The 23,123-nt window shown below is 67.7% G+C and overlaps 1 protein-coding gene across 2 annotated transcripts in view; it reads left to right on the top strand.

Moving 5' to 3' along the window:
• The window catches only part of FLNC (filamin C), a 64,620-nt gene that overhangs the window by 23,093 nt on the left and 18,404 nt on the right, over nt 1-23,123 (top strand). The window contains exons 4-29 of one of the 2 annotated variants that reach the window (XM_044429467.1): nt 204-354; nt 1,116-1,234; nt 1,571-1,648; nt 2,394-2,556; nt 3,061-3,261; nt 6,400-6,537; nt 7,331-7,457; nt 8,042-8,178; nt 8,778-8,971; nt 9,567-9,680; nt 10,007-10,150; nt 10,744-10,867; nt 11,070-11,230; nt 11,670-11,760; nt 12,115-12,284; nt 12,468-12,585; nt 13,481-13,743; nt 14,584-15,181; nt 16,611-16,784; nt 17,338-17,500; nt 18,449-18,609; nt 19,462-19,629; nt 20,636-20,759; nt 21,465-21,621; nt 22,100-22,289; nt 22,799-22,822. In XM_044429467.1, the coding sequence (XP_044285402.1) occupies nt 204-354; nt 1,116-1,234; nt 1,571-1,648; nt 2,394-2,556; nt 3,061-3,261; nt 6,400-6,537; nt 7,331-7,457; nt 8,042-8,178; nt 8,778-8,971; nt 9,567-9,680; nt 10,007-10,150; nt 10,744-10,867; nt 11,070-11,230; nt 11,670-11,760; nt 12,115-12,284; nt 12,468-12,585; nt 13,481-13,743; nt 14,584-15,181; nt 16,611-16,784; nt 17,338-17,500; nt 18,449-18,609; nt 19,462-19,629; nt 20,636-20,759; nt 21,465-21,621; nt 22,100-22,289; nt 22,799-22,822 (4,252 nt within the window). The remainder of the gene's footprint in view (nt 1-203; nt 355-1,115; nt 1,235-1,570; nt 1,649-2,393; nt 2,557-3,060; nt 3,262-6,399; nt 6,538-7,330; nt 7,458-8,041; nt 8,179-8,777; nt 8,972-9,566; nt 9,681-10,006; nt 10,151-10,743; nt 10,868-11,069; nt 11,231-11,669; nt 11,761-12,114; nt 12,285-12,467; nt 12,586-13,480; nt 13,744-14,583; nt 15,182-16,610; nt 16,785-17,337; nt 17,501-18,448; nt 18,610-19,461; nt 19,630-20,635; nt 20,760-21,464; nt 21,622-22,099; nt 22,290-22,798; nt 22,823-23,123) is intronic. The other variant, XM_044429459.1, reaches the window with a different exon arrangement.

Below are 23,123 nucleotides of genomic sequence, written 5' to 3' on the forward strand. Positions count from 1 at the left end.
GGGGGGGGGGGCTCGTTCCCCAGGCAGCAATTCTGATCCCTTTCATGGTTGAATGACGGGCAGTGGTTCAACAGGGCAAGGTGGCACTTGCTTTCTAAGAGTTTCTATATGTCCGGACTTGCTGAATTTCTGCCTGCCACGACAATGGGGGGCGGGGCATTCCCCCCAGTTCCTCTGTTACCTTCTGTTCCTCCCCCTTGCAGGTGATCGCCCCCGAGGAGATTGTGGACCCCAACGTGGACGAGCACTCGGTCATGACCTACCTGTCGCAGTTCCCCAAAGCCAAGCTGAAGCCGGGGGCCCCCCTGCACTCGAAGCAGGTCAACCCCAAGAAGGCCAGAGCGTATGGCCCCGGCAAGTAGCCCTTGTGCGGGCGGGAAAGGGGCTCGGGGTCTGGAAGCTGGGAGGCACAGCGGCCCCCTCCCCACCGCTAGGGTGGGTAACTTCCCCAGGAAGGCCTGCCCTGCCCTGCAGAGTTCAGCCGGAACGGCCACAAATGTCTTGGTGGGGGGAGCAGTTCGCGGGCTTGGCTGTGGGAGTCCTGGGCCATGCGTGGAGTGGATTCAGCGAGGTGCATTTTCCTGTAGCAGCCTCGGCAGCCCTCCACGGCCTCACAGGCATGTGCGGCAGGCCAAAATCCAACAGGGCCAGCTTGTCCATGCCCACACAGGGCGACCGGGGCCCACGAGCTTCCCCCGTGGGATTTCTGTCCCTTGGGGAAGAACTGCCAGGAGAGGGTGGGGGGATGAGCAGGGGCCGCTATGGCATGCTTCACCTTGGAAGCATCTCTGGGGGGGGCCCAGAGCTGGTGGCCCCCACCCCCCACCCCAAGAGCTCCTGGCGCGAATCCCGGCCAGCTGAACGTCTGTACATCGAAGGGCTCCCAAGAGGGGCTCCTCCGCCCTCCCCAGCCGGGCACCCCACAGCGGCCGGGCATGCAGGGCGAACCCCGGGAGGGGGCCAGGTTGGGGAAGGCCGATTCCAGGGGCACCGCCCCCCTTCTGGCCCTCGCCGCCCTCTGGCCTCCCCCGCCAGAGATCCAGAACCAGGAAGGCACCCGATGCGGCCGCAGTCGTGGGGCGTGAGGCAGCTGACCCTCTGCTCCCTTGTTTCAGGCATCGAACCGCACGGGAACACGGTGCTGAAGCCGGCCTGCTTCACGGTGGAGACGGTGGAGGCCGGCTTGGGAGAGGTGCTGGTGTATATCGAAGACCCCGAAGGACACACGGAAGAGGTGCGGGACACCCCTCTCCCCCTTTCGAGAGCCACTTTTCTCATCCAAATGGGTTCACACGTGAGGCTTTCTGGACGGGAGGCAGCAGGGGGGCTCTCTCTCCCCACCCTGGGCTTCCCCAGCTTGGGGCCCCCCGTTTGCCGGCCTGAGACATCCAGCCGCTGAAAGGTGCACCCCAGCCCTGCTGGAGGGTGCCAGGCCGGGCAAAGCTGCTGCGGTCCCTACCCCAAGAGACCCTCTAAAAGGCTGAGAGAAGGAAGCCCCCTGCCCACCTGCTGCTTTGGCGAGGAGCCCTTCACCTGCCCCGGATTCATACCTGCTTGCCTCCTCCATCAGGCCAAGGTGGTCGCCAACAACGACAAGAACCGGACGTATTCCGTCTCCTACATGCCCAAAGTGGCCGGCCTGCATAAGGTGAGTCTCCCCCCGCCCAGCCCGTGCCGGAGCGTTGCCCTGACGGTTGGAGACATGGCCCCCTCATTCACTGGGGGATCGCTGTGCTTTTTGCCGTTGGCTTCCCGAATGTACGAGTCGGTCTGTAGCGAAAGATCTCGGGGCAAGGTACCTGAAACGTAAACCACAGTAAAATCAATATAGTCCATTGAAAAAGCAGCCATAAAATACTTTCCCTGCCATTTACAAGGACGCAACGGCGCAAATGCCCCCAGATTTGTTGTGTGGCAGAGAGAGAGCTCAACAGGGCAGGTTTCCTCCTGGAAGAAATTCCCCTGCTGGGCCAGCCGTCCGCCCGGCCCCGCACCTCTCGGGAGCGCAGAGGGAGGGCCTGCGAGCGACACTCGGTGTGTGGGGCTTCCCTGGTTTACCCTACAAGGGCAGGCGCTCTGAGCTGGCGTGCAGCTTCGCCCTCCGAGAAAATGACGCTACGCGAGGCAGCACTTCTCAAGTTCCGGGCGCGTCCTGTGCAGATCTCCACCTAGTGCCCCCCATTCCCTTTTCCAGGCCTTCTCACCCCCCGGGGGGGAAGCAGGTGGGGGAGGGGGCGGCTGCTCTGCTGTGCATGGGAGGGGGGCGACGGCCAGGGCTGGGAACCCCCGACCGGAGGCCGTGGCAGCTCTCGCCCCCCCCCCCCCACTGGCGCGTGTGCCGGGCCGGGCCGGGCTCCCCGCACTGACCCTGCTCCCGCCGTGCCCCCGGACAGGTCACGGTGCTCTTCGCGGGGCAGAACATCGACAAGAGCCCCTTCGCGGTCAACGTGGGCATGGCGCTGGGCGACGCCAACAAGGTGACTGCGCGGGGGCCCGGCCTGGAGCCCGTGGGCAACGTGGCCAACAAGCCCACCTACTTCGACATCTACACGGCGGGTGAGTGCCGTCCCGGGCGCGGGGCTCGCGCTCCGTCCCGCCACAGGCATGGGCGGACGGCTGGCACCCGCTGGGTCTGCCTCGCGAAAGGAGGAGAGCCCTGCCGGGGCGGCCCGGCGGCCCAGCGTCTGGCTGGTCACTGTGGCCAGCGGGGCGTCTCCGGGAGGCGGACAAGAAGGGCTCGAAGGGCGCAGCCCTCATGGGTCGCTGGCTCCCAGCACGGGCTTTTCCAAGGTGCACTGCTCCTGGCTTGGGAGGCTCCACGAAGTCGACCTGGCTGAGAGCTTTGATAGACCTCCTCCACGCCGGATGGTCTGAGCCATTTGGATAGCTCCCCGTGCCAGCGGCCCTCCTGGGCGCGTCTCATGGCCCAGGCGAGGCCGACGCAGGCTCCGGGGACCCCGCTTTGCCCGCGGCCCGTGGCCCCGGGCCTCTCCCGGGCCAGGCACGCCAGGCAGCCTCACGCCGGGCCGGGCGCACCACTAGTGCCACCTCTGCTTCCAGGTGCGGGGACCGGCGACGTGGGCGTGGTGATCGTGGATCCGCAGGGCCGCCGCGACACCGTGGAGGTGGCGCTGGAGGACAAGGGCGACAACATCTTCCGGTGCACCTACCGCCCCGTGCTGGAGGGGCCCCACGCCGTCCACGTCACCTTCGCCGGGGCCCAGATCCCCAAGAGCCCCTTCACGGTCAACGTGGCAGAAGGTGAGGCCGGCGGCCGCCCCGCAGCCCCCTCGCGTGCCCGGCCGGGGATCCCTTCTAATCCACCCCCCCTCCCCGCCCCCCACGCTTCCCATCCCATCCCATCCCATCCCATCCCATCTCCAATGCCGTTCTAACGAGTTCCTTAACACCAGCCCGTCGGAAGCGTTCGCCTCTGGGGACGTAAGCCTTGGCCTGCCAGGGGAGACTCCGCGGCTCCGTGCCGGACCCACATCCCTTTTGGGGATGCGACAGACGGGCAGGGTAACCCCAGGATAGGCTGGATGTGCGCATGGCGGCATGGCGTGAGCGGAGCCGGCTGGAGCCGGGGTCAGACTAGATGGCCCAGGAGCCCCTTCTGACTCGCTCTCATTCTGTGTTCCGTGGTGCAGTCTCTCAGCCTCAGCCACCTCGCAGGGTTGTTGTGTCAGGAACAAACAGCACCACCCTGTGCTTCTTGGGAGACAGGTGGACAGGCCGGGTGATCGTGATATCGATGGCGTGGCCTCTGTCATGCTAGTGGAGGGCTCCCCTGCCAGACGTCTGAGCAGCCAGCTGTCGCCCTCGCTGTTCCCCGGAGGCTGCCCTCGGGGTCCCGGTCTCTGCGGGGCAGAAACACGCCGGGGCCCCACAGCAGCCCCCACAGCGCCCTTGCTGGGAAGCAGCCTTGAGCTCCAGGCCCAGAGAAGCCTCTTCCTGGCGGGGCTGTCCCTGGGCTGGGGCGGGGACCCTTCTCCTGGACCTCACTTGGGGGTGGGCTAGGAAGATGGGGAGGGGGCTCCTTCGGGCTTACTGCAGGCCAGGGAGGGGTTGCCCGCTCCTGCCGGCAAGGTGGGCCACGGGCCCTTAAGCATGGGGAAGAAGCGGCACCCTTTCTCTGACGGGGCCTTTGAGGAGGGGGCTCCAGGGCCAAGATCCCAGCCGAGGGCGGGCGATAGCCCAGGCAGACACTGGGAAGCTGGGACTTGCCCGACGGGCCAGCCACCTCTTGGGAGTGCAGGCGCCCCCCCCGGGGGTGGGGGCCCCGGCCAGCTCTTGGGCTCCCCGCTTCCTCACCCCACGACACACCACTAACTCCCCTCTGCTCTCTCCTCTGCCCCGCAGCGCCGCGGCCCCCGCCTCCGCCCGGCGTCTCCCCCCTTCAGATCATCCCTCAGTCCGTCCGCACCCCACCGGCTGACGCGGCCAAGAAAGCCCCACCCCCCCTCCTGCCCAAGCCGCGCAAACCAAGTTAGTAGTCCCAGCCTGGCTACGGGCTGCTGGTGCCTGCGCTTCCTGGCATGGCCTCGGCCGGCGTCTGTGTGGCACGAGCCGGCCCCGGGGGGGTGTTTGGCGGGGGGCTCGGGGGGGACAGGAGGGCACAGACGGCCTTTGGGTCCAGAATGCCACCAGCCCCCCGAGAGCGGGGCCTTTCCGAGCGAGGTGGTCCAGTGCCCGTGGCCGGGAGCCACCAGGGGGCCTGTGGGGGCCCTCGGCCGCACTCCCTGCCCGCTGACCCGGGCGGACGGCGCTCACTGGCCCGATGCCCATCGCCTGCACCGTGCCAGCCTCCGTTCCTTTATTGTGGCCGCTGTGGCAAAGCCGTGCGGCCACGGGGCCAGTGCCGAGCCCACCGTTCGAAGCCCCCGGTGAGCTGCACCCTCGCCAGCCGGCCTGCCCTGCCTGCAGACGTTCTCTTGAGGACTCAGAGCCGGCAGGACCGATCCCCGCACCCTAGGCAGGGGTTCCCTCCCCGGAGACGGCCAGGGCAGCTCCGACCAGGCTGCGATGCCCGCCCGCCCCGCTTGCTCAGGGAGCCTCCTGCGCATGACCCGGGCTCGCCCCGCCCCGCCGGCCCTTTCCATGCGTCTCCCGCGTCCGCCTGGCTGTGGCGTGTGCGCGGAGAGGTCCTCGACGGTGCCTGCCCGGGAAGCCCCGAGTGTCTCCCACGGCCCGCGCTGCCTCCTGGGGTCGTGGTCTTGCCTGCGCCTGCCCCCGCAACGCGAACCCTCACCACCCACGCACTAACCAACCATGGCTCGTTCCATCATCCACAACCCTCTGCCTCCCCGTCCCCAACAAAGTAGCCCTGGTTCCCGGGGCTTTCACGTCAGCGCAAGCGCTGGGGAAGACCCTGCATGGAGCCGCAGGATGCGCCGGGCAGGAAACGTTGCGCCTGGGCCGGATGGCATGAGCGCATGGGTGAGCCGGTCCTCCAATCCGGGCCGGAGCTGCCGGAAGGGGGAGCATGTGGCAAGGCGGGGGGGGGGGGGGCGTGCCGGAGAGAGCAGGGCGCGACGTGCAGGCGGAGCTGGGGTGTGTTTTGGGGGGCTGGATATTTCCTGACGGCGAGAGGAGGCACTCCCTGCCCTCGCACCCCAGCTCTTCCTCCGGACTGGGCCACTGGCCGTGGCTGCTTCCAGGCTGGGGCGCCTGCTTCTGGGCGGATCGCGCATGGCTCAAGCAGCTGAACGCGATTAAACGGAGCAGGCCAGCAGCGGAAGCTGCATTCGGGTCAGCGAACCTCCCTCGACCTGGCGGCCTGCAGAAGTGTTGCACTGCAACTCCCAGAATCCCCCAGCCGGCTCTGCCAGGGACTGTGCTGCCTGGGGATGATGGGTCTTGCAGAGCCACGCCTCTCGAGGGTGCCAGACCAGAAAAGTCTGCTTTATGGAGGTTTGTGGGAGGTTTGGAGTTTGAAGCCGGGATGCTTGTGACCTTTGCCCTTTCTGGTTCTTGCGCAAGCCCGTTGGCCCCTCCCTCCGCCCCACAGACCCCCGAGCCGATCCCGTCTTGCAAACGCCGGCAAGTCCTAGCCGAACTCTGGAGAGGCCCCTGCTGGCCAGCGCCTGCCGCTTGCGCTGCTTATGCGTCAGAGACGGAGCGTGGCGGGCCTCATCCGAGCCGCCCGGGAGCCCGACGGGCCCGGTCCCCGTGCGCGAGGGGCACCGACTTGCCTGGCCGGCCAGGGCCCTTCCTGCCTCTGGGGTGCCAGGCCGGCCCTGGACGACGCCTGATGCTCCGCCCACTCTGCCGCGCTGCCCTGCAAGGGTGCCTGTCTGGGTTCCCAGAGGCCGGCTGCATGGAGTGCGGCAAGCGGGGCGAGACCCACGGTCGCCCCTCCCTTGACCCCGGTGCTCTCCTCTCCTCTCGCCTCTGCAGCTTGCAGCCCCAACGCCTGCCGGGCCACGGGCCGGGGGCTCCAGCCGAAGGGGGTGCGCGTGAAGGAGCTGGCTGACTTCAAGGTCTTCACCAAGGGAGCCGGCACCGGGGAGCTGAAGGTCGTGGTCAAGGGGCCAAGTACGTGCCGGGAGCGCTCCCCCTGTTCTCTCTGCTGCGGGAGCGGTGCGGAGCGCGGGCGGGAGCCACGTGGGGCAGCGAGGCCGGGCCCGCAGGCCGGGTGATGGCGTCAGCTGCTGCCCCCGGGACTTTCCTCCCAGGCTGCAACCTAACCTCGTGGGGGGGTTTGTGCCTGCTGCTTCCACCCCCCGGGGGTCTGGGGGAGGCAGTCCCCTCTGCTGCTCCCTCCAAGCTGCCCAGGCGCAAGGGCACTTGGGAGCCCAGGTGACAGCCCGGCCGTGGTGCCTCCGGGCAGCAGGTGCTTCTCGCAGTCTGGTCGGCCTGGGCGGTGCTGCCCCCGTGAGGGGGGAGCTGGAAGGCGCGCACGCCTGCCCACTTGAGCGGCCGCCCCCCCCCCCCGGGGCACAGCGCGGCGTGGAAGGAAGGGCTTCCCCGGGAGGTGGTTGAGGCCCCATTGGTGAGGGTGTTCAAGGATAGGCTGGACGTCCACATGCTGGGCATGTCGTGAGTGGAGCCGGCTGGAGCCGGGGGTCAGACTAGATGGCCCAGGAGGCCCCTTCTGGCTCGCCCTGTTTCTGTGTTTCTATGATTGCTACGGCAGTGGCCCAGAGAGCGTGATGCCAATGGGCAGCTTTCATTCAAATCTAATAAATAAATCAATGCACGCAGAATTATACGAAATCATACAGTAAGAAGCGACCAAAAGACCAAGGCCGCGTCCGGCCGGGTGGGCTGCTTGGCCAGCTCTGGGGCCAGCATTTCAACCGTTCCCTTCCCTCCCGGTCCCCCACAGAAGGCACCGAGGAGCCAGTGAAAGTCCGGGACGTGGGCGACGGCGTGTATGAGTGCGAGTACTACCCCGTGGTGCCCGGGAAGTACGTGGTGTCCATCACCTGGGGCGGATACGCCATCCCAAGGAGGTAGGAGCGCAGGTGCCTTCCCTCTGCCCGGGGAGGGGGCAGCGGACGCCTTGCCTGGCAGCGGTTGATAGACTTCAACTCCCATCCTCCCCTGTCTTTTGGCCGTGCTGGCTTGGGGTTTGTGGAAGTTGCGGTCCAGCGACGATGAGAGGGGCAGACGCTCCCCATTCCTGGTGCTTGCAGACACCGAACAGAGTGTAGCACCGGGAGCAGAATTCGCCCCCCTGGGAATTTCAGGCGTCTGTCTGCCTGTCTGCTCGTGAAGATACGCTCGAAAGTGTGCACTGTGTGTGGGGCGCGCCTGCTGGGATTGTGGCCGCTGGAAGGGCGGCTAAATGCATTTCTGGGTGGTCAAGGGAGTCAGGTTTTCCTGGCCGGCATAGCTCCTGGCCCCCCCCCCCGGGAATTCCAGAATAAATTATGCACAAGGTTTGGGGGCTTTCAAAAGGCAAGCGGGATCCTTGAGCGTGTCCCCAGTGCTTGATCCCCCGCCTGCCCCGGCTCAAGTTCGGGGCGGGTTCAAGCGAGGCCCCCGCAGGAGGCCCCCCTGACCTGCCGCGTGTCTCTCTCTGTCTCTCCCCCAGCCCCTTCGAGGTGCAGGTGGGCCCGGAGGCCGGCGTGCAGAAGGTCCGTGCTTGGGGGCCCGGCCTGGAGACCGGCATGGTGGGCAAGTCAGCAGACTTTGTGGTTGAGGCCATCGGCACGGAAGTGGGCACCCTGGGTGAGCAGGGTGGCATGGGGGCGCTGGGGGGAGGCTGGGGGGCTGGCGTGGGGGCTGCAGCAGGGACAGGCATGGTCGTCTTCCTTTCAGGCACCCACGTTATTAAAGCCCTCATTCCGCCTGCCTCCTCAGAGTGCGTAGTTTGGGATTCAGCTCCAGAACGATCTAGCACTTGACTGTGGGGCTTTTTGCTCCTTTTCAAATTGCAAAATAATTACCGAATGCTGAGAAAAACATACAGACAAAGCGCCTCTCGTACCTGAGTCTAATTAAGAGAAGGCGGTGCTTTTAGCATCCCCCTGAGCTTTGCAGGCCATGTGAAAGGGGGGAATTATCGTCTGGGTCTCGGCTCATTTCAGGGCCCCCGGTCTGGCCCCTCCCTCTTGCGGAGGGTGTGCGCTGGTGGGGAGAGAGATAAAACTGGGGGCGGTGGGCCATGGTGGCCCTGCTGGATGGGGATGATGGGAACTGCAGTCAGGGAGGGCTGGACTGGCCGGTGAGGTCACAGCGCTCGGTGGCAGACCTGCCGGTTGGAGGAGCCCCCCCAGAGGCCCCCGCCCTGCCTGAGCCGCTTGTTGCCCCCCGCCCCCTCCCTGCAGGCTTCTCCATCGAGGGTCCCTCACAGGCCAAGATCGAGTGCGACGACAAAGGGGACGGGTCCTGCGACGTCCGCTACTGGCCCACCGAGCCGGGCGACTACGCCGTGCACGTGATTTGCGACGACGAGGACATCAAGGACAGTCCCTTCATCGCCCACATCCTGCCTGCCACCAACGAGTACTTCCCGGAGAAGGTGGGCCTCCCCCAGCGGCAGCCTCTGCCCAGGACAGCCCCCCATCCTTGGCTCGGCCGGGAAGAACTGCCTGCCCCCTCCCCACAGGCACCCCCACCCCTTAGGCTCTCTGAGTGCCTCTTGGGAAGGCAGCTCGGAGGATGGCAACGGGGCCTTTTGGGTGGCGGCCCCAAGCCGCAGAATGCTCCCCCTGCAAGGCCCGCCTGGCGCCAGTGCGGTCGTCTTTCCAGGCCCCGGTTCAGGCTCCTGCCTGTGCGTCTGGTCTCTTCCCAAGCGTCAGGTGGCATCTCACGGGCCGGCTTGTGCACCGGTCGAGCTGTTGAGTTGCCGCTCGCGTCTTCATGGTTTGAGGGGGTGGCGGCATTTTAGCGCAGGATTATTTTAGCCGTTTAAGTTTTATCGTGTGAGGCCTCCGGTCGTTTTTCTTTGACGACAAGAAAGGACGCAAGTCAAGGCTAATCGCCTAGGAAGCGAGAATAAGAACAGAGTGGAGGAGAAGCGGGGTTGCTGCGGCGGCAGAGCCCCAGCGGCCGGCAGAGCGTCCAGGCGCCTTGTCCTGCCCGTCTCGCCCCCACTCATGGTTGCCCCCCCCCAGGTGAAAGCCTTCGGCCCGGGCCTGGAGCCCGTCGGCTGCATCGTGAACAAACCGGCGGAGTTCACAATCGACGCCAGGGGAGCCGGAAAAGCAGAACTCAAGATCTACGCCCAGGTAGGGAGCAAGGGATTCTGGGTCTCCCCACGGGGGCCTGACTCCCGAGTAGCTCTGGGGTGGCTGCCCCGGATCGCTGTGGCCTTCGGCGCTCCTTGGGGTGAATCAGAGGTTGAGGAGCATCGCGAGAGGACGCAGGAGTCCAGGAAAGCCCTCCGGGACAAACGCCAGCGAAACGCTTGGCGCCGAGCCGGAGAACGGGGGTAGCTTCAGCGCTGCCATGATCATGGGTCGCCCCACGTTTCCACTCCGTGGCCACCCTGGGGGGTGACGGAGGGGCGGCGCCCCGAAACGGGCCGCTAACCCGATGGCCTCCTCCTTCCCAGGATGCGGAGGGCGTTCCCATCGACATCAAGGTCAAGGACAACGGGGACGGGACCTTCTCCTGCCTCTACGTCCCCACCAAGCCCATCAAGCACACCATCATCATCAGCTGGGGGGGCGTCAACATCCCCAAGAGCCCCTTCCGGGTGAGTGGCGCTCGCGTGGGGGCCGTGCCGGGTCTCGCCCCGGGAGGAGAGGCCCGTGAGTCGCGTCCGGGGGCGGGTGAACTTCACGGGGCGCCGCTGGCTTGCCGTTGGTGACGAGCTGCCTTCCGATGAACTGGGCCATCGACAGTATTGATCTATGGCGCTCTCTGGGTGGCAGCCCCCCCCCCGGCCAGAGATGAGGCGACAGACGTCTCAGTCGGCCACGGGATTCCGCCGCAAGCCTAGGAGCGGCCAAGACCGACTCTTTGCCCCCCGAAACGGCTCCAGTCTGAAGCCGTGCGGCGCCTCGGGGGAGGGCGGGCGCCTCCGGGTGCCGTGGGAGAAGACGCCGGCACCGGGTGCCTCCGCGGAGGGTCCGTGCCATAACTGGGGGCCCCCACAGAGAAGCCACCTCCGTTTTGCGCCAGCCAAGCCTCCCTTGGAGGCAGTTGCTGGAGGAAGGCCCCGATGTTGAGTGTAGCATCCGGGGGGGGGGGCGTTAGGGGAGGCCTCCTGTCCCACCCCCGGGCTCCTGAGCTGTGCAGGGCTGGCCCGAGCGTGGAGCATCACCCCGGCCTTCCTCCGTCCGGCAGGTGGCCGTTGGCGAGGGGAGCCACCCGAGCAAGGTCAAGGTGTACGGGCCCGGGGTCGAGAAGACGGGCCTGAAGGCCAACGAGCCCACCTACTTCACGGTGGACTGCAGCGAGGCCGGGCAAGGTAAGGGGCCGGAGCAGTGGCCGCCCGCCAGGCTCCTCCGGGCACGAGGTGGCCGCGGAGCTCCGGCGCTGCCGTGGTCCAGGGCGCGGCCCTCTCCGCGAGGGCCTCCGGGCGCGCTGGTGGGGCGCGGCGGGGCGACTGGGGCGCCCCTCGCCCGCCCGTGCCCCCGCCCCCGCTGAGCGCAGCCACGCCTGTCCCGCAGGGGACGTCAGCATCGGCATCAAGTGCGCCCCCGGCGTGGTGGGGCCAGTCGAGGCCGACATCGACTTCGACATCATCAAGAACGACAACGACACCTTCACCGTCAAGTACACGCCCCCCGGCCCCGGGCGTCACACCATCATGGTGCTCTTCGCCAACCAGGTGGGGGCCCCGCGCGAGTGGGGGTGCGGGGATCGGGGCCTGCTGCAAGGGGCGGCGTGGGCTGCTCCCCCGCCCAAGGGTCGAGCTCCCCCAGGGCAGGACGGGGGGCTCCTGTCTCAGGCCCGCAGGCGAGGGTCCAGGACCTGGTGCTCCCCTTCACCGGCACGGCCTGCCTCTCCCCGCGGCCTGGGCAGCCGTGGGGTGGGGAGAGGGCACGGAGGGAGGGACGGGGGCCCGGGGGCCTGCCGTCCTCCTCCCTGCCTCCAGGGGGGCAGCAGCCCGGATGATGAGGAGGGGGAGGAGCGTGAGTGGCGGGGGCCGCGGGGGAGGGGCTCCTGGAGGGATGGGCCCTGGAGGAGCTGGCTGGGGGAGAGGCGGGCTGCCCACGCCGGCCAGCCTTCATTCCGCCTCTACTTTCTTTGTGCCCCCCCCCCCACAGGAGATCCCCAGCAGCCCCTTCCATATCAAGGTGGACCCTTCCCACGACGCCAGCAAAGTGCGGGCCGAGGGGCCTGGGCTCAACCGCACAGGTGAGCCACGGCTGAGGGGGGGGGGCAGAGCCCCCACGGAGAGGGGCGTCCGTGGGGTCCAGGAAGAGGCGGCTTCTGGGCGGAGGGCTGAGGCCGAGCGGGCAGAGCCGTGGCAGCCGCCCCTCTGCAGCCCAGCGCCGCGGGGTCCCGGAGCCGCCTCGGGGGTGGGCAGCGGGGCGTTGGTTGCCCCTGTGCCGTCTGCCACACGCTGTGCCGGCTTGCGCCGTGCTGCAGCTCCCAGAGTCCCCCAGGCCTCGCCGGACCTGGAGCAGCATGCTGGGGGCCCCCCTCCTCCGGGGGGGGGGTCCCTCCCTGGCACCTGTGGCCGGGCGCTGAGAGCCTCTGCCTTCCCAGGTGTGGAGGTCGGGAAGCCCACCCACTTCACGGTCTTCACCAAGGGGGCCGGGAAGGCCAAGCCAGAGGTGCACTTCGCCGGCGCCATGAAGGGCGAGGTGGTGCGCGACTTCGAGATCATCGACAACCACGACTACTCCTACACCGTCAAGTACACGGCCGTGCAGCAGGTGAGCCGGCGCTTCCCCCACCTCCTCTCGGCAGCCCCCTGGGCCCCCCGGCACCCCTGCTGTGGAGCCCCCCTGGCCCTGGGATCACACTCTGGGCATGTGCCGTGCGTGCACGGGGCGAAGGCCCCTCCCGTGCATAGTTGGAGCCTGGTGTTGATCCGCCTTCCCCGCTCTTCCCTCCAGGGTAACATGGTGGTGACGGTGACCTACGGAGGAGACCCCATTCCCAAGAGCCCCTTCCCGGTCCACGTGGCTCCGCCCCTCGACCTCAGCAAGGTCAAAGTGCAAGGGCTGAGCAACAGTGAGTGGGGTCTTGGGAAGAGAAATGGGCACAATCCGGCCCCGGGCAGGTGGACCTGGGTTGGAGAGACCAGCAGCGCACCACCGATGACGCTGGAGGGCAGGCGGTGGATTGCCCTCCGGTCTGGGACCGCAACTCCCAGAAGGCCCCGCCAGCACGGGCCACCGAGGGAATGCTGGGAGCCCGAGCCCAGAGCGCTGGCAGTGCTACTTTCTGCTCACACCTGCATGACGTTGTCTCAGCACCATCTGGGGGCCTCTGGCGATGCTTCATGCACACCCCCCATCTGAAAATCCCACGGGGGGCATCCGGGCTGCTTCCCCAGCCCCGAAGGGTCCTCCGTGGGTGCAGCAAGCACAGCTCGGGAGGGCGTTTTCCTGCCTCCCCCCTTCCAAACACGCCCCTTCCTGGGCCCTGAGTGGGGCGGTGTGACCTGGTGCCCTGCGCCAGCAGCGGTGGGCCCTGTGGCCCTCACGGCCCCGTCCAGCCCTGCCATTCGCTGATTCTGTGGCCTGGGTGTTAAATAAAGGAAGAAGGTGGCCTCTCAGCGGCACAGACCCGTCTTCCCGCTGCTGTGCTGCCTGAAGGGGCCACCCACGCCCAGCGGGCTTCCCTGGCGTGACTGCCGAGGTCTGGCCCGGGTGCCACGCTTCTGCCTCGCTGGTGCACCAGCAGCCCAGAGGTGGAGGCCGGTAGGGCTTGCCTGCCGCTTCTCCCGGCCCAGTAGCATTCCAGCGCCTGAGCCGGCTTGGCTGCGGGCCCCGCTTGGGCATCATTTCCAGCCGCCGCCGCCCCCGGGGCCGCCCGGGTTGGCGCCCTTGGCCATGGGGTGGGGCTGGGCAGGAATGTGGCAGGCCACCCGGCCCACCGCTCCCCTGTGTCCCCCTCCCTGCAGAGGTGGACGTGGGGCGCGACCAGGAGTTCGCCGTCCTCACCAAGGGGGCCGGCGGCCAGGGGAACGTGGACGTGAAGATCAGCTCCCCCTCGCGCCGCCCCATCCCCTGCAAGGTGGAGACGGGCACCACCAGGGACAGCCACTCCGTGAAGTACATGCCGCCAGAGGAGGGCCCCTACAAGGTGGACGTCGCCTACGACGGGAACCCCGTGCCGGGCAGCCCGTTCGCGGTCGAGGCAGTCATGCCGCCAGACCCATCCAAGGCGAGTGCCCGGTGGGGCCGCGGTCTGCGGGCGGGGGGCCCTCCCGGGCCGGAGCAGAGGCCAGCGTCCTGCTCACAGGTGGTCTGTGGGTGGCACGGCTCCAAAGAGGCATTGCTGAGCAGACGCACTGGGTCCCGGGAATCCTAAAACACCCCTGTAAGGTAGGCCAGTGCCCCCCCCACACACACACACATGCAGTGGATAGGTGTGCTCATTGTGGAGAACAGCCTCACTTACGCAGACGCAGGCGGTTTCCGGAAGGGCTGTCGTCCGGCCGACCTGAGCTTTGCACTGCGGCCTGTGTTCGGAGCACCTGAGATCAGGCTGGGTGTGGGATGCATCCGGTCCAGCATTCTGTGCTCACAGGGCTGGCCAGCTGCCCATGGGGACCTGCAAGGTGGACCGGAGTGCCCCAGTGTCCCCCCAGCCCTGTGCCCCCAAACTGGGGCACGCAGGCGGTGCCTTTGATGCTGGAGGGAACGTGTAGCTGTCCGGACTGGTAGCCCCAGATAGCCTGCTCCTGCCTCCCTCCCCTCCGGAGGCCCCGGGGTCGAGACGGGCATCGCCCAGTGTTGCTGGGGAAGATGCCCGCTGGAGATCTGCGCTGGACAGCGTGGCCTCCCTGTCGTCCACCAAACATCCTGGTCTCCCGCTCCCATCGGCCCCAGGCAGCATAGCCGATGGAGAGGACGAGGGGGTCGTAGGCCAAATGCCGGCGACCCCGCTGGCTCGGACCCGGGGGGCAGCCCGGCCGGCGGGGGCCGTCCCGCTTCCCCCCGCTGCGCCGGGGAGGGCTCCTGCGGGGCCGGGCTGGGCACTGACGCTGCGCTCGCCCTGCAGGTGTGCGCCTACGGGCCGGGGCTGAAGGGCGGCTTCGTCGGGAAGCTGGCGCCCTTCACCATCGACACCAAGGGGGCCGGCACCGGCGGGCTGGGCCTGACCGTGGAGGGCCCGTGCGAGGCCAAGATCGAGTGCCAGGACAACGGGGACGGCTCGTGCTCCGTCTCCTACCTGCCCACCGAGCCCGGCGAGTACGCCATCAACATCCTCTTCGCGGAGGCGCACATCCCCGGCTCGCCCTTCAAGGCAGACATCAAGCCCGTCTTCGACCCCTCCAAGGTCACGGCCAGCGGGCCCGGCCTGGAGCGCGGCAAGGTGGGCGAGGTGGCCACCTTCATGGTGGACTGCTCCAAGGCGGGCGACGCCGAGCTGACCATCGAGATCATCTCCGACTCGGGCGTCAAGGCGGAGGTCGTGATCCAGAACAATAGCGACGGCACCTACAGCATCACCTACATCCCCTCCTTCCCCGGCACATACACCATCACCATCAAGTACGGCGGCTACCCCGTGCCCAAGTTCCCCGCCCGCGTCAACGTCGACCCCGCCGTGGACACCAGCAACGTCAAGGTCTTTGGGCCCGGCGTGGAGCCGCGAGGTAAGGCTGGGCGGCGTGCCGTGTGCCCGGCTCGCCCTCCCGAGGCGTCCCCGTGGGCCGCACGGGTCCGGGGGCCCCGACTGAGCACCCGTTTGAGGAGAGGGACTCTCCCGCAGCTGGACGGCAGCCTCAGTGCCGAGAGGCTTTGGGGCGTCGTTCCGCCCGCTGGTGGTGGAGGCGGGGCAGCGGGGCCAAATGTCCCGTACTTGCCCGCCTTCTCTTTAAGCCCTTGTGGCTGTTAAGCAGCCCTGCTGGAAGCATTTCCGTGTTCTAGATCGGAGGGAGATGCTGTGCAGGCACGAGAAAGCCCCCAAATGAGCGGCATTTGGGAGAAAGGGGGCCAGTCCCATGGGAAGCGCTGGATCAGGACCCAAGAGGGCCAGACACCCACGGCACAGAGAGCACAATTACGAGGGAGGGAGGGAGGGAGGGAGACCGTCTGCATCCGTGGGCATTTAGATAAAATTTAGCTACTTCATCTTTGCCTGTACGAAACTCTCCGAATTTCACCTCATTTTTCCACGGATAAATTGAGCCACCGCGTTGACTGATGCGCACAGCTCGCCCTCCGTTCTCCCTTGGGCCCTCTGTGAACGCCTCGCCTTTCCCTCCGTGCTCGGCTTCCCTCCCTCTCGTCTTTTGCTCCCTTCGGCTGCTTTCACCCGGAGGCTGAAAGGGGCTTCGTCTCTCTCCTCACTCCCGTGGGCACCGATATACCTGCTCAGCAGCCTTCTCGGAGGGCACCGGGTCGCAGAAGTGAGCTTCTGCATCCAGCTGCTCCGCTCGGCGGTCTTTCTGACATCCGTAGACCTTACCGGAGGCTGCTGAGGAAGCAGAGAAAGTTGCAGGGTTCTGAAGATTCTCCGCTTCTTGGGGAACGTGGCACCTCCGTGGAAAAGATTCCTCCACAGGAATCCGCTTGGAAACCGTTCTCCTAATTCCAAGTCACGGAGTGCTCTCTTCTCTGCCTTTTAACACCCACCCAGCCTTCCCCAAACTGGCGCACTGCAAAGGCGTTGGACTGCAGGTCCCCTAATGCACAGGCAGCATGGCCCTCGAGTCAGGGGATGATGGAAGCTATAGTCCAACGCCTCTGGGCAGCACCAGGCTGGGGGGGGGCTGCACGAAGCGATTCCAGGGTGTTCCAGGAAGTTCAGAGCTCTGCTCGCTAATTCTGTGGAGGCGTTTCTGGCACGCGCGGTGTGTTCTCTCGTCTGCTGGTGCGGGTGGCCCCCGGGTGCCGTGCCCACAGAGCGCCCCCCACCGGGGCTTAAGCGGAGGCGCTCCCGACGGGCCAGAGACGGTCCCACGAGCCACTCCTGCGTTCAGGCAGGGATGCCGTTCGGTCCCGGGGACTGGGAAAGTCCCAGGCGAGTCCAGAGGGAACCTGGGCCGGGGGCTCACCCGGACCATCCCCCTCTCTCCCCAGGCGTCCTGCGCGAGGTCACCACCGAGTTCACGGTGGACGCTCGCTCGCTGACCAAGACCGGGGGCAGCCACGTCAAGGTGCGCGTCATCAACCCCTCCGGCGCCAAGACGGACACGTACATCACCGACAACGGGGACGGCACCTACCGCGTCCAGTACACGCCCTACGAGGACGGTGCGTCTCCCTCCCCCTGCTCCTCCTGCAAGCCTTCCCCCTCCCTCCGGGCTGAAGAAGGGGCAGAATCTGGATTTAGCACTCCGGGGGGCCGAGAGCCGGTGTGGCCCTCAGCCTGTCGGAGTCCTCCAGAATTCTGCCCGCAGCCTTTACTCTGGTCATGTGCAGAGTGCATTCCGCTTCCTCTGGTCATATGGGAGGTTCCACAAGCGAATGGCAGTAGCCCCTCCCCTCTTAGAAACTCCAAACAAGCCTTTCCCCATCTTCTAAGGGTTCAGCACCTCCTCCCCATGCCCGTTGTTCCTTGAGGACTAGCAACTTTTGTCCCCTGAAAGGGAAAGTACAGGGAGACTCTCCGGTCCCTGAATTTGCTCAGCCCATACTGTAGGTACACAGCATGGGAGGCCCCTCGCTATGGGGCCGGTGTGCTGGGGAGGGTCACAACTGTGGAGGAACTGACCCAATCCCGGAGCCGGGAAGCTCAGCGAGCAGCGGCGGGCTCCGCCAGGAGGCGTGCGGCACTGCTGAAGCTGCCCCTCTCTCCGCGCTCCAGGCGTGCACCTCGTGGAAGTGACGTACGACGACGTGCCGGTGCCCAAGAGCCCCTTCCGGGTGGGCGTGACCGAGGGCTGCGACCCCAGCCGCGTGCGGGCCTATGGCCCCGGCCTCGAGGGCGGGCTGGTGAACAAGTCGAACCGCTTCACCGTGGAGACCAGGTATGTGCCCTCCCCTGGCGCCAGGCTCCAGCGGGGCCCCCGGCCGAGAGGGAGAGCGGGGCGGCCACTTGGGGTCCTGGCAAAGCGCAAGCGCCGGCCAAGACGGGGCAGAAGAGCCGTGCCCGGCGGCGCAGAGGAGTCGTTGGCACACCTGGGAGAGCAAGAAGCTCCCGGGGAGAGTCGAGCCTCGGAGCAAGAAGATTCCGACCTTGTGCCCGTTGCACAAACCCCGCCCCCCCGCCCCACTTTGAGGAAGTTTTTCTGGGGCCAGAGACAGGTGGCCTTGTAACAAGGGGAGACGGCGGAACTAGGGGGCCAGCCAGGGAGCTGCTTGCTTTGGCAACGACAGAGCGATAGAGAGAACCAGCCCGGGAAGACTCTGGCGCGCTCGAGACAGGCGGAGAGCGGGCCGCTTGGGGCCATCGATCGATCGGAGTCAAGGGAAATAGAGAGGAGGAGGGAGAGGTTGCCTGATCCACCCAGGGAGGGGCGCCCCAGACAGGTGAAGGGTGCGTGGCGATTTGACGCCTCTCCCAACTTCTGCATAGCGCCACCATTACAAGCTCCTTTATCATTCATTGCCTGCGTCGCTTTGACGTTCTTCAGAATAGAAGGCGTAAAACCTGAACTGCAGCTCTGACTGGGAAGGGCGCGCACAAGAGCTCCCTGACTTCCAGGAGAAGGGCACCTGCGATTCTGTGCGTTGCCGGCCTCGCCTGACCTAATTCCTGCAGTTGGAACCGAGAGGCGGCCATCTCGCCCTCTTGGGGGACAGGACGGGCGGGGGGTGGGCGAACTGCAGTTCTCGGGGTCCCAGTCTCTGGACCAGAACCGGCCAGGACAGCCCTTCCGTGGCGCCGTCGCCGCCCCGGCCCCGTGCGGAAACGGCACCGGCTGCACTGGGCCGGCTCTTGGGCTCAGCGCCTGAGGCCCCTCTCGTCTGCGCAGGGGCGCGGGGACGGGCGGCCTGGGCTTGGCCATCGAGGGCCCCTCCGAGGCCAAGATGTCGTGCCAGGACAACAAGGACGGCAGCTGCAGCGTGGAGTACATCCCCTTCACGCCGGGCGACTATGACGTCAACATCACCTTCGGGGGACGCCCCATCCCAGGTGGGGCGAGGGGCCTCTCGGGGGGCATGCGCCAAGGGGTGGGGGGCATTGGACGGGCGACCGGGCCCGTCCAAAGGCACACGGGACCTCTCTCCCAGGGTGCCCCTGCACCCGGGCGGGACATGGGCGGCGCAGGCTCCTCCGTGGGACGTGGTGGCCCAGAGGCCCTGGGGGACCGGTCCCGCCACAGGTCCGGGCTGCTGGACGCAGGGCTGAAGCATCGCTGAGCTAGGGGGCTTCTGCATGCCCCTGGCCTCCCCCGGGGGCACTTTGGTGCTGCAGCATCACACGCATTTCATCCCAGCAAGCGGATCTGGCCCCCCGTGGGCTGGAATGGCCCTTTGGCCGACATACTGCACCTCAGCCGAGCGAAGCCAAGCCCTCCGGCACCCCCACGGGCATCCCATATCCCCTGGGGGGAGAGGTCTGCTCACGGCCTCCCCTGAAAGGGAGCTGCCCCACGGCAGAAGGGAGCGGGCGGGGATGGACTCTCGCCCCCTGGCCTTCGCCTCCCCCTCGGCTCCAAACTGCAGGGGCCCCAAAGCTGCAGGCTGCCTGGGAGCACCCCTTCCTTGGGCTCAGCTGCCGGGCCTCCCACGGATGGCAGCCACGCGGGGAAAAGACGCCACGTCCGTGGCACGTCCGGCTGGCAGCCGCGATCTGCGAAGCGGCCGCACGTGAAAAGGATCACTCTTGGGGTGCTCTGGCCGCTGGCCGGGGTGTGTGATTCCTGGGGGCCCTTTGCTGCGTGCGGACAGCAACACCAGCCGTGGGCGCCGATCGAGCGAGGGGGCCGAGGGGGATCCAGGCCTCCTCCCGAGGGGGCTCAGCGCTGCTGCTTCTTTCCTGCAGGAAGCCCCTTCCGTGTTCCCGTCAAAGATGTGGTCGACCCCAGCAAGGTGAAGTGCTCCGGGCCTGGGCTGGGGGCTGGCGTGCGGGCTCGCGTCCCCCAGACCTTCACAGTCGACTGCAGCAAGGCGGGGGTCGCCCCCCTGGATGTGAAGGTCCTGGGGCCCACAGGTACGGCCAGCTGGAGCAGACACGGAGAACGGCCGGCCGGACTCCCCCCGTCTGTCTTCCGCTGGGCTTCCAGGGAAGGGTGGCGGGGCTTTGGAATCCCTGGCTTTTATCGGGGCGCAGCAGAATAAGAACGAGGCCACTCTGCACTAAGCGCCTGCCCTTTTCCTCTTGCGAGGAAGCCAGGTGGCCGGCAGAGCCCCCGGCGATCCCCACAGCAGCCCTGTGAGGGGGGTGAGGCTGAGAGTGAGCAGGCCTGGCCCAAAGACAGTCGGGGAGCCGCACAGGTCTCCAGCGCTCCCAGCACCGCCCCGCGCAGGCTGGGCCCATGCTGGTGTTTGCCAACCTTCCCCGACCCCGGGCCTCTCAGAAGCGGGGAGCTGCAGCTCCCCTAATGGCCAACATCAGTGGGCCTGCTGGCTGGGGATGATGGGGGTTGCAGTCCAACACGTCTGGGGGGAATCAGGTTAGGACTGGCTGCTGGTGAACTTCCGTATCAAATGTCCGACGTGCTGGGACCGAGTGGGCCTGAATAGACCCCGTCCCCTTGACGTGCCCCCATTCTGGGCAGGGGGGCGTTCGTCCGCGTGATCCCACACGCTTCCTGACGGGGGACCCCCTGGGAGCACTGGGGCCTGCACGTGGCTGGGCGGGGAGGAAGGCCTAAGACTAAAGCCCTGCGGGGGGAAGCGCGTTTGTTCCTCCGAATCCGAAGGCAGCAGGACAGGGCTCCGTGCACCTGCCTCGGGGCGCAGCAAGGGCCTTGGCCAGGAGAACGGGCGACGTCCGGCAGTGGGCGTTGTGGGGCGGACGGAGCAGGTCGTGGGCCAGGCTTTCGTGGCCCCCTTCTCTCCGCGGAGCGTCCCCACAGGGCCAGGGAGCGTGGGCCTTCCGCCTCCGTGGGGTGCGTGGCTGGACGGCCAGTCCGCGTTCGCCGTAGCCCCCCTCGGGGCAGGGCGGGCTGGTCCCGAGGCTGACCGGGTGCCCCGTTTCCCTGCTGCTTGCCCAGGCGTGGCCGAGCCGGTGGAGGTGCGGGACAACGGAGACGGCACTCACAAGGTGAACTACACCCCGGCCACGGACGGGCCGTACACGGCGTTGGTCAAGTACGCCGGGCAAGACGTGCCTCGCAGGTGAGCCCTGGGGGGTGGGGAGGGCTCCCTCGGCGTGGCCGGGCCGGGCATGCCTTGGCCAGGGGGCGCAGGGCCGGGCCGGGCCGGGCCGCTGGAGCCCGGCACGCCTCTGGCTGCCTCCCCGGGCCGAGGAGGGCGGCCGGCCTGCCGTCCCGGGTCACCTGCGCCCGTCCATCTGCCCCCGCGGCCCACGCGGCCCGTTGGCCTGCCCTGGCGGGCGTCCGGCCTGCCGGGAATCTCGGCCGCGTGCCGCCGCTCCCGAGGGGCGGGCTGGACGGTGTCTCTGCTTTTAGCCTGGCCCAAAGCCCGGCCTCCCAGGCCGCACAGGGGCGAGCGGTGCTGCCCGCCCTGCTAGGCCTAGGCCTTCCTGCCGGGGCAGAACGTGGCCCCGCGTCCGAGGCCGGGGGGGGGGGCCACCGCAGGGCTGCCCGACTGTCCGCCTTGCCCGAACGGCGTGGCTGGACGGGCCCCTCGGGGCCGTCAGCAGAGGCTTTCCACGTCGTCCTCCGCCTCTCTGGGGACACAACCCACGGTGTCCCAGGCCGGCTCCAGGTTTTTTTTGGGGAGGGGACTGGTTCCGACTCCCCAGGCCCACGAGTGGCAGAAAGGCCGGGCGAGGTGCCCCCGGCATGCAGGGCTCCGAGCAGATGGGCCCCCGCAGCCGGAGCCAGCCCTGACCCTGGCCGCCCGGGTGTCCCCCTGCAGCCCGTTCAAGGTCAGGGTCCTTCCGGCCCACGATGCCAGCAAGGTGCGCGCCAGCGGGCCGGGCCTCAGCGCCGCCGGCATCCCCGCCAGCCTGCCCGTGGAGTTCACCATCGACGCCCGCGATGCCGGCGAGGGGCTGCTCACCGTGCAGATCCTGGTGAGTGCCGTGCCCGGCCAGAGGGACCGCCGGGGGGGCGGGGGGGGTTCCTGGGGCGCCCTGCGCAGAGCCCTCCGGCCTGGCCACCCTGGCCCCCGGCCTGAGCCCCCATCATACAGGGTGGGGCAGCAGCAGGCGTGGGGCCCCCGCACTCTCACCCCAACTGCTCCCAGCCCCAGACGCGGATTGGCTGGTTGTGCTGGCTCAGAAACGCAGCAGAACTGCGCTTTGCCTGTGCTCAGAGGCACTCTTCTCGTCTTTCCTCACATGAGCCACCACACAGAGGAAAACAACTTCTGGGGCTAAATCCACGAGTGCGTTCGGATCCTGGGGTGTGACCCACACCAGGCCTGCCCCCCGCCCTGCAGCTCCAGGGCGGATTGTCCCTCCTGGCTGTGTCTACCTGCCCCCCCAGGGGGGTTCCAGGGCAAAGCTGCCTTTTGACAACAGCCCTGCCCCCCCATTCCCTGCCCCCCAGGACCCCGAGGGCAAGCCCAAGAAGGCCAACATCCGGGACAACGGAGACGGGACCTACACGGTGTCCTACGTGCCGGACATGACGGGCCGCTACACCATCACCATCAAGTACGGGGGCGACGAGATCCCGTACTCGCCCTTCCGCATCCATGCCCTGCCGGCCGGAGACGCCAGCAAGTGCCTGGTCACAGGTGGGTGGCGCCAGGGGCCCGTCCTCGCTCCCCCCACCCCCATATTGGCACCCTGACCCCCGGGCGCCTCCCCACGCGGAGAAGCCCCGGGGGCTCTGGATCCGCCCCTCTGCCTGCCCGGCTCACACCAATGGCTCCCCTCTGGCACGGCTCACGGAGGGGCACTTCGGCAGCCACGAGGGGGCGAGTCTCCCGGGCCGCTGCGGCGGGGCGCTTCCGCCCTCCAACAGGCACGTGCGCAGCCGGCAGCGCGTCCCCCTATGGCTTCACCAGTGTGCGCTGCACAGCTGCACCGGATGAACTTCTGGCTGCTGTGCTGCCTTTAGGAAAGGCACACAAGCCTGCCTGCCAGGAGGGGGGAAGGGGCTCCGGGGGAGTCCCGTCTGGCAAGCCCTGAGCAGGGGCCTCTCCCACGAGCGAGCGGCTGCATGCGAAGCACCCCTCCCCTCCCTCCCCTCCGACCTCACGTGGCAGCTTCTCACGGCCTCTCCCCTTCTCTGTCTCTGCAGTGTCCATCGGGGGCCACGGACTGGGTGAGTGCCCATGGGGCAGCCGCGGTGGGCCTTGGGGAGACACCCGCGCCAGGAGCCCCTTCACAAGCGCCCCCCGCACTGGGCCCATCCGTGTCTCCGTCCCACCCTGTTTCCCTGCTCTGAAGAGCGGGGGCCCTGCAGGCAGGGTGGGGCTCCCCTCTCCCCACACCTTGCGCCCCCTCGAGCAAAGCAGGGGCGGCCACCTTGCTGTGGCCCCCCCCTTGAGCTCTCAGGTGCCCATGGCCCTGGGCGCTCCCTCCCTCTAGCGCCGAACCTCTCCAGCCCGCAGGCCACATTCCCC

The sequence above is a fragment of the Varanus komodoensis genome, unplaced genomic scaffold (assembly GCF_004798865.1).
Source record: "Varanus komodoensis strain SLA01 unplaced genomic scaffold, ASM479886v1 scaffold1, whole genome shotgun sequence".
NCBI lineage: Eukaryota > Metazoa > Chordata > Lepidosauria > Squamata > Varanidae > Varanus > Varanus komodoensis.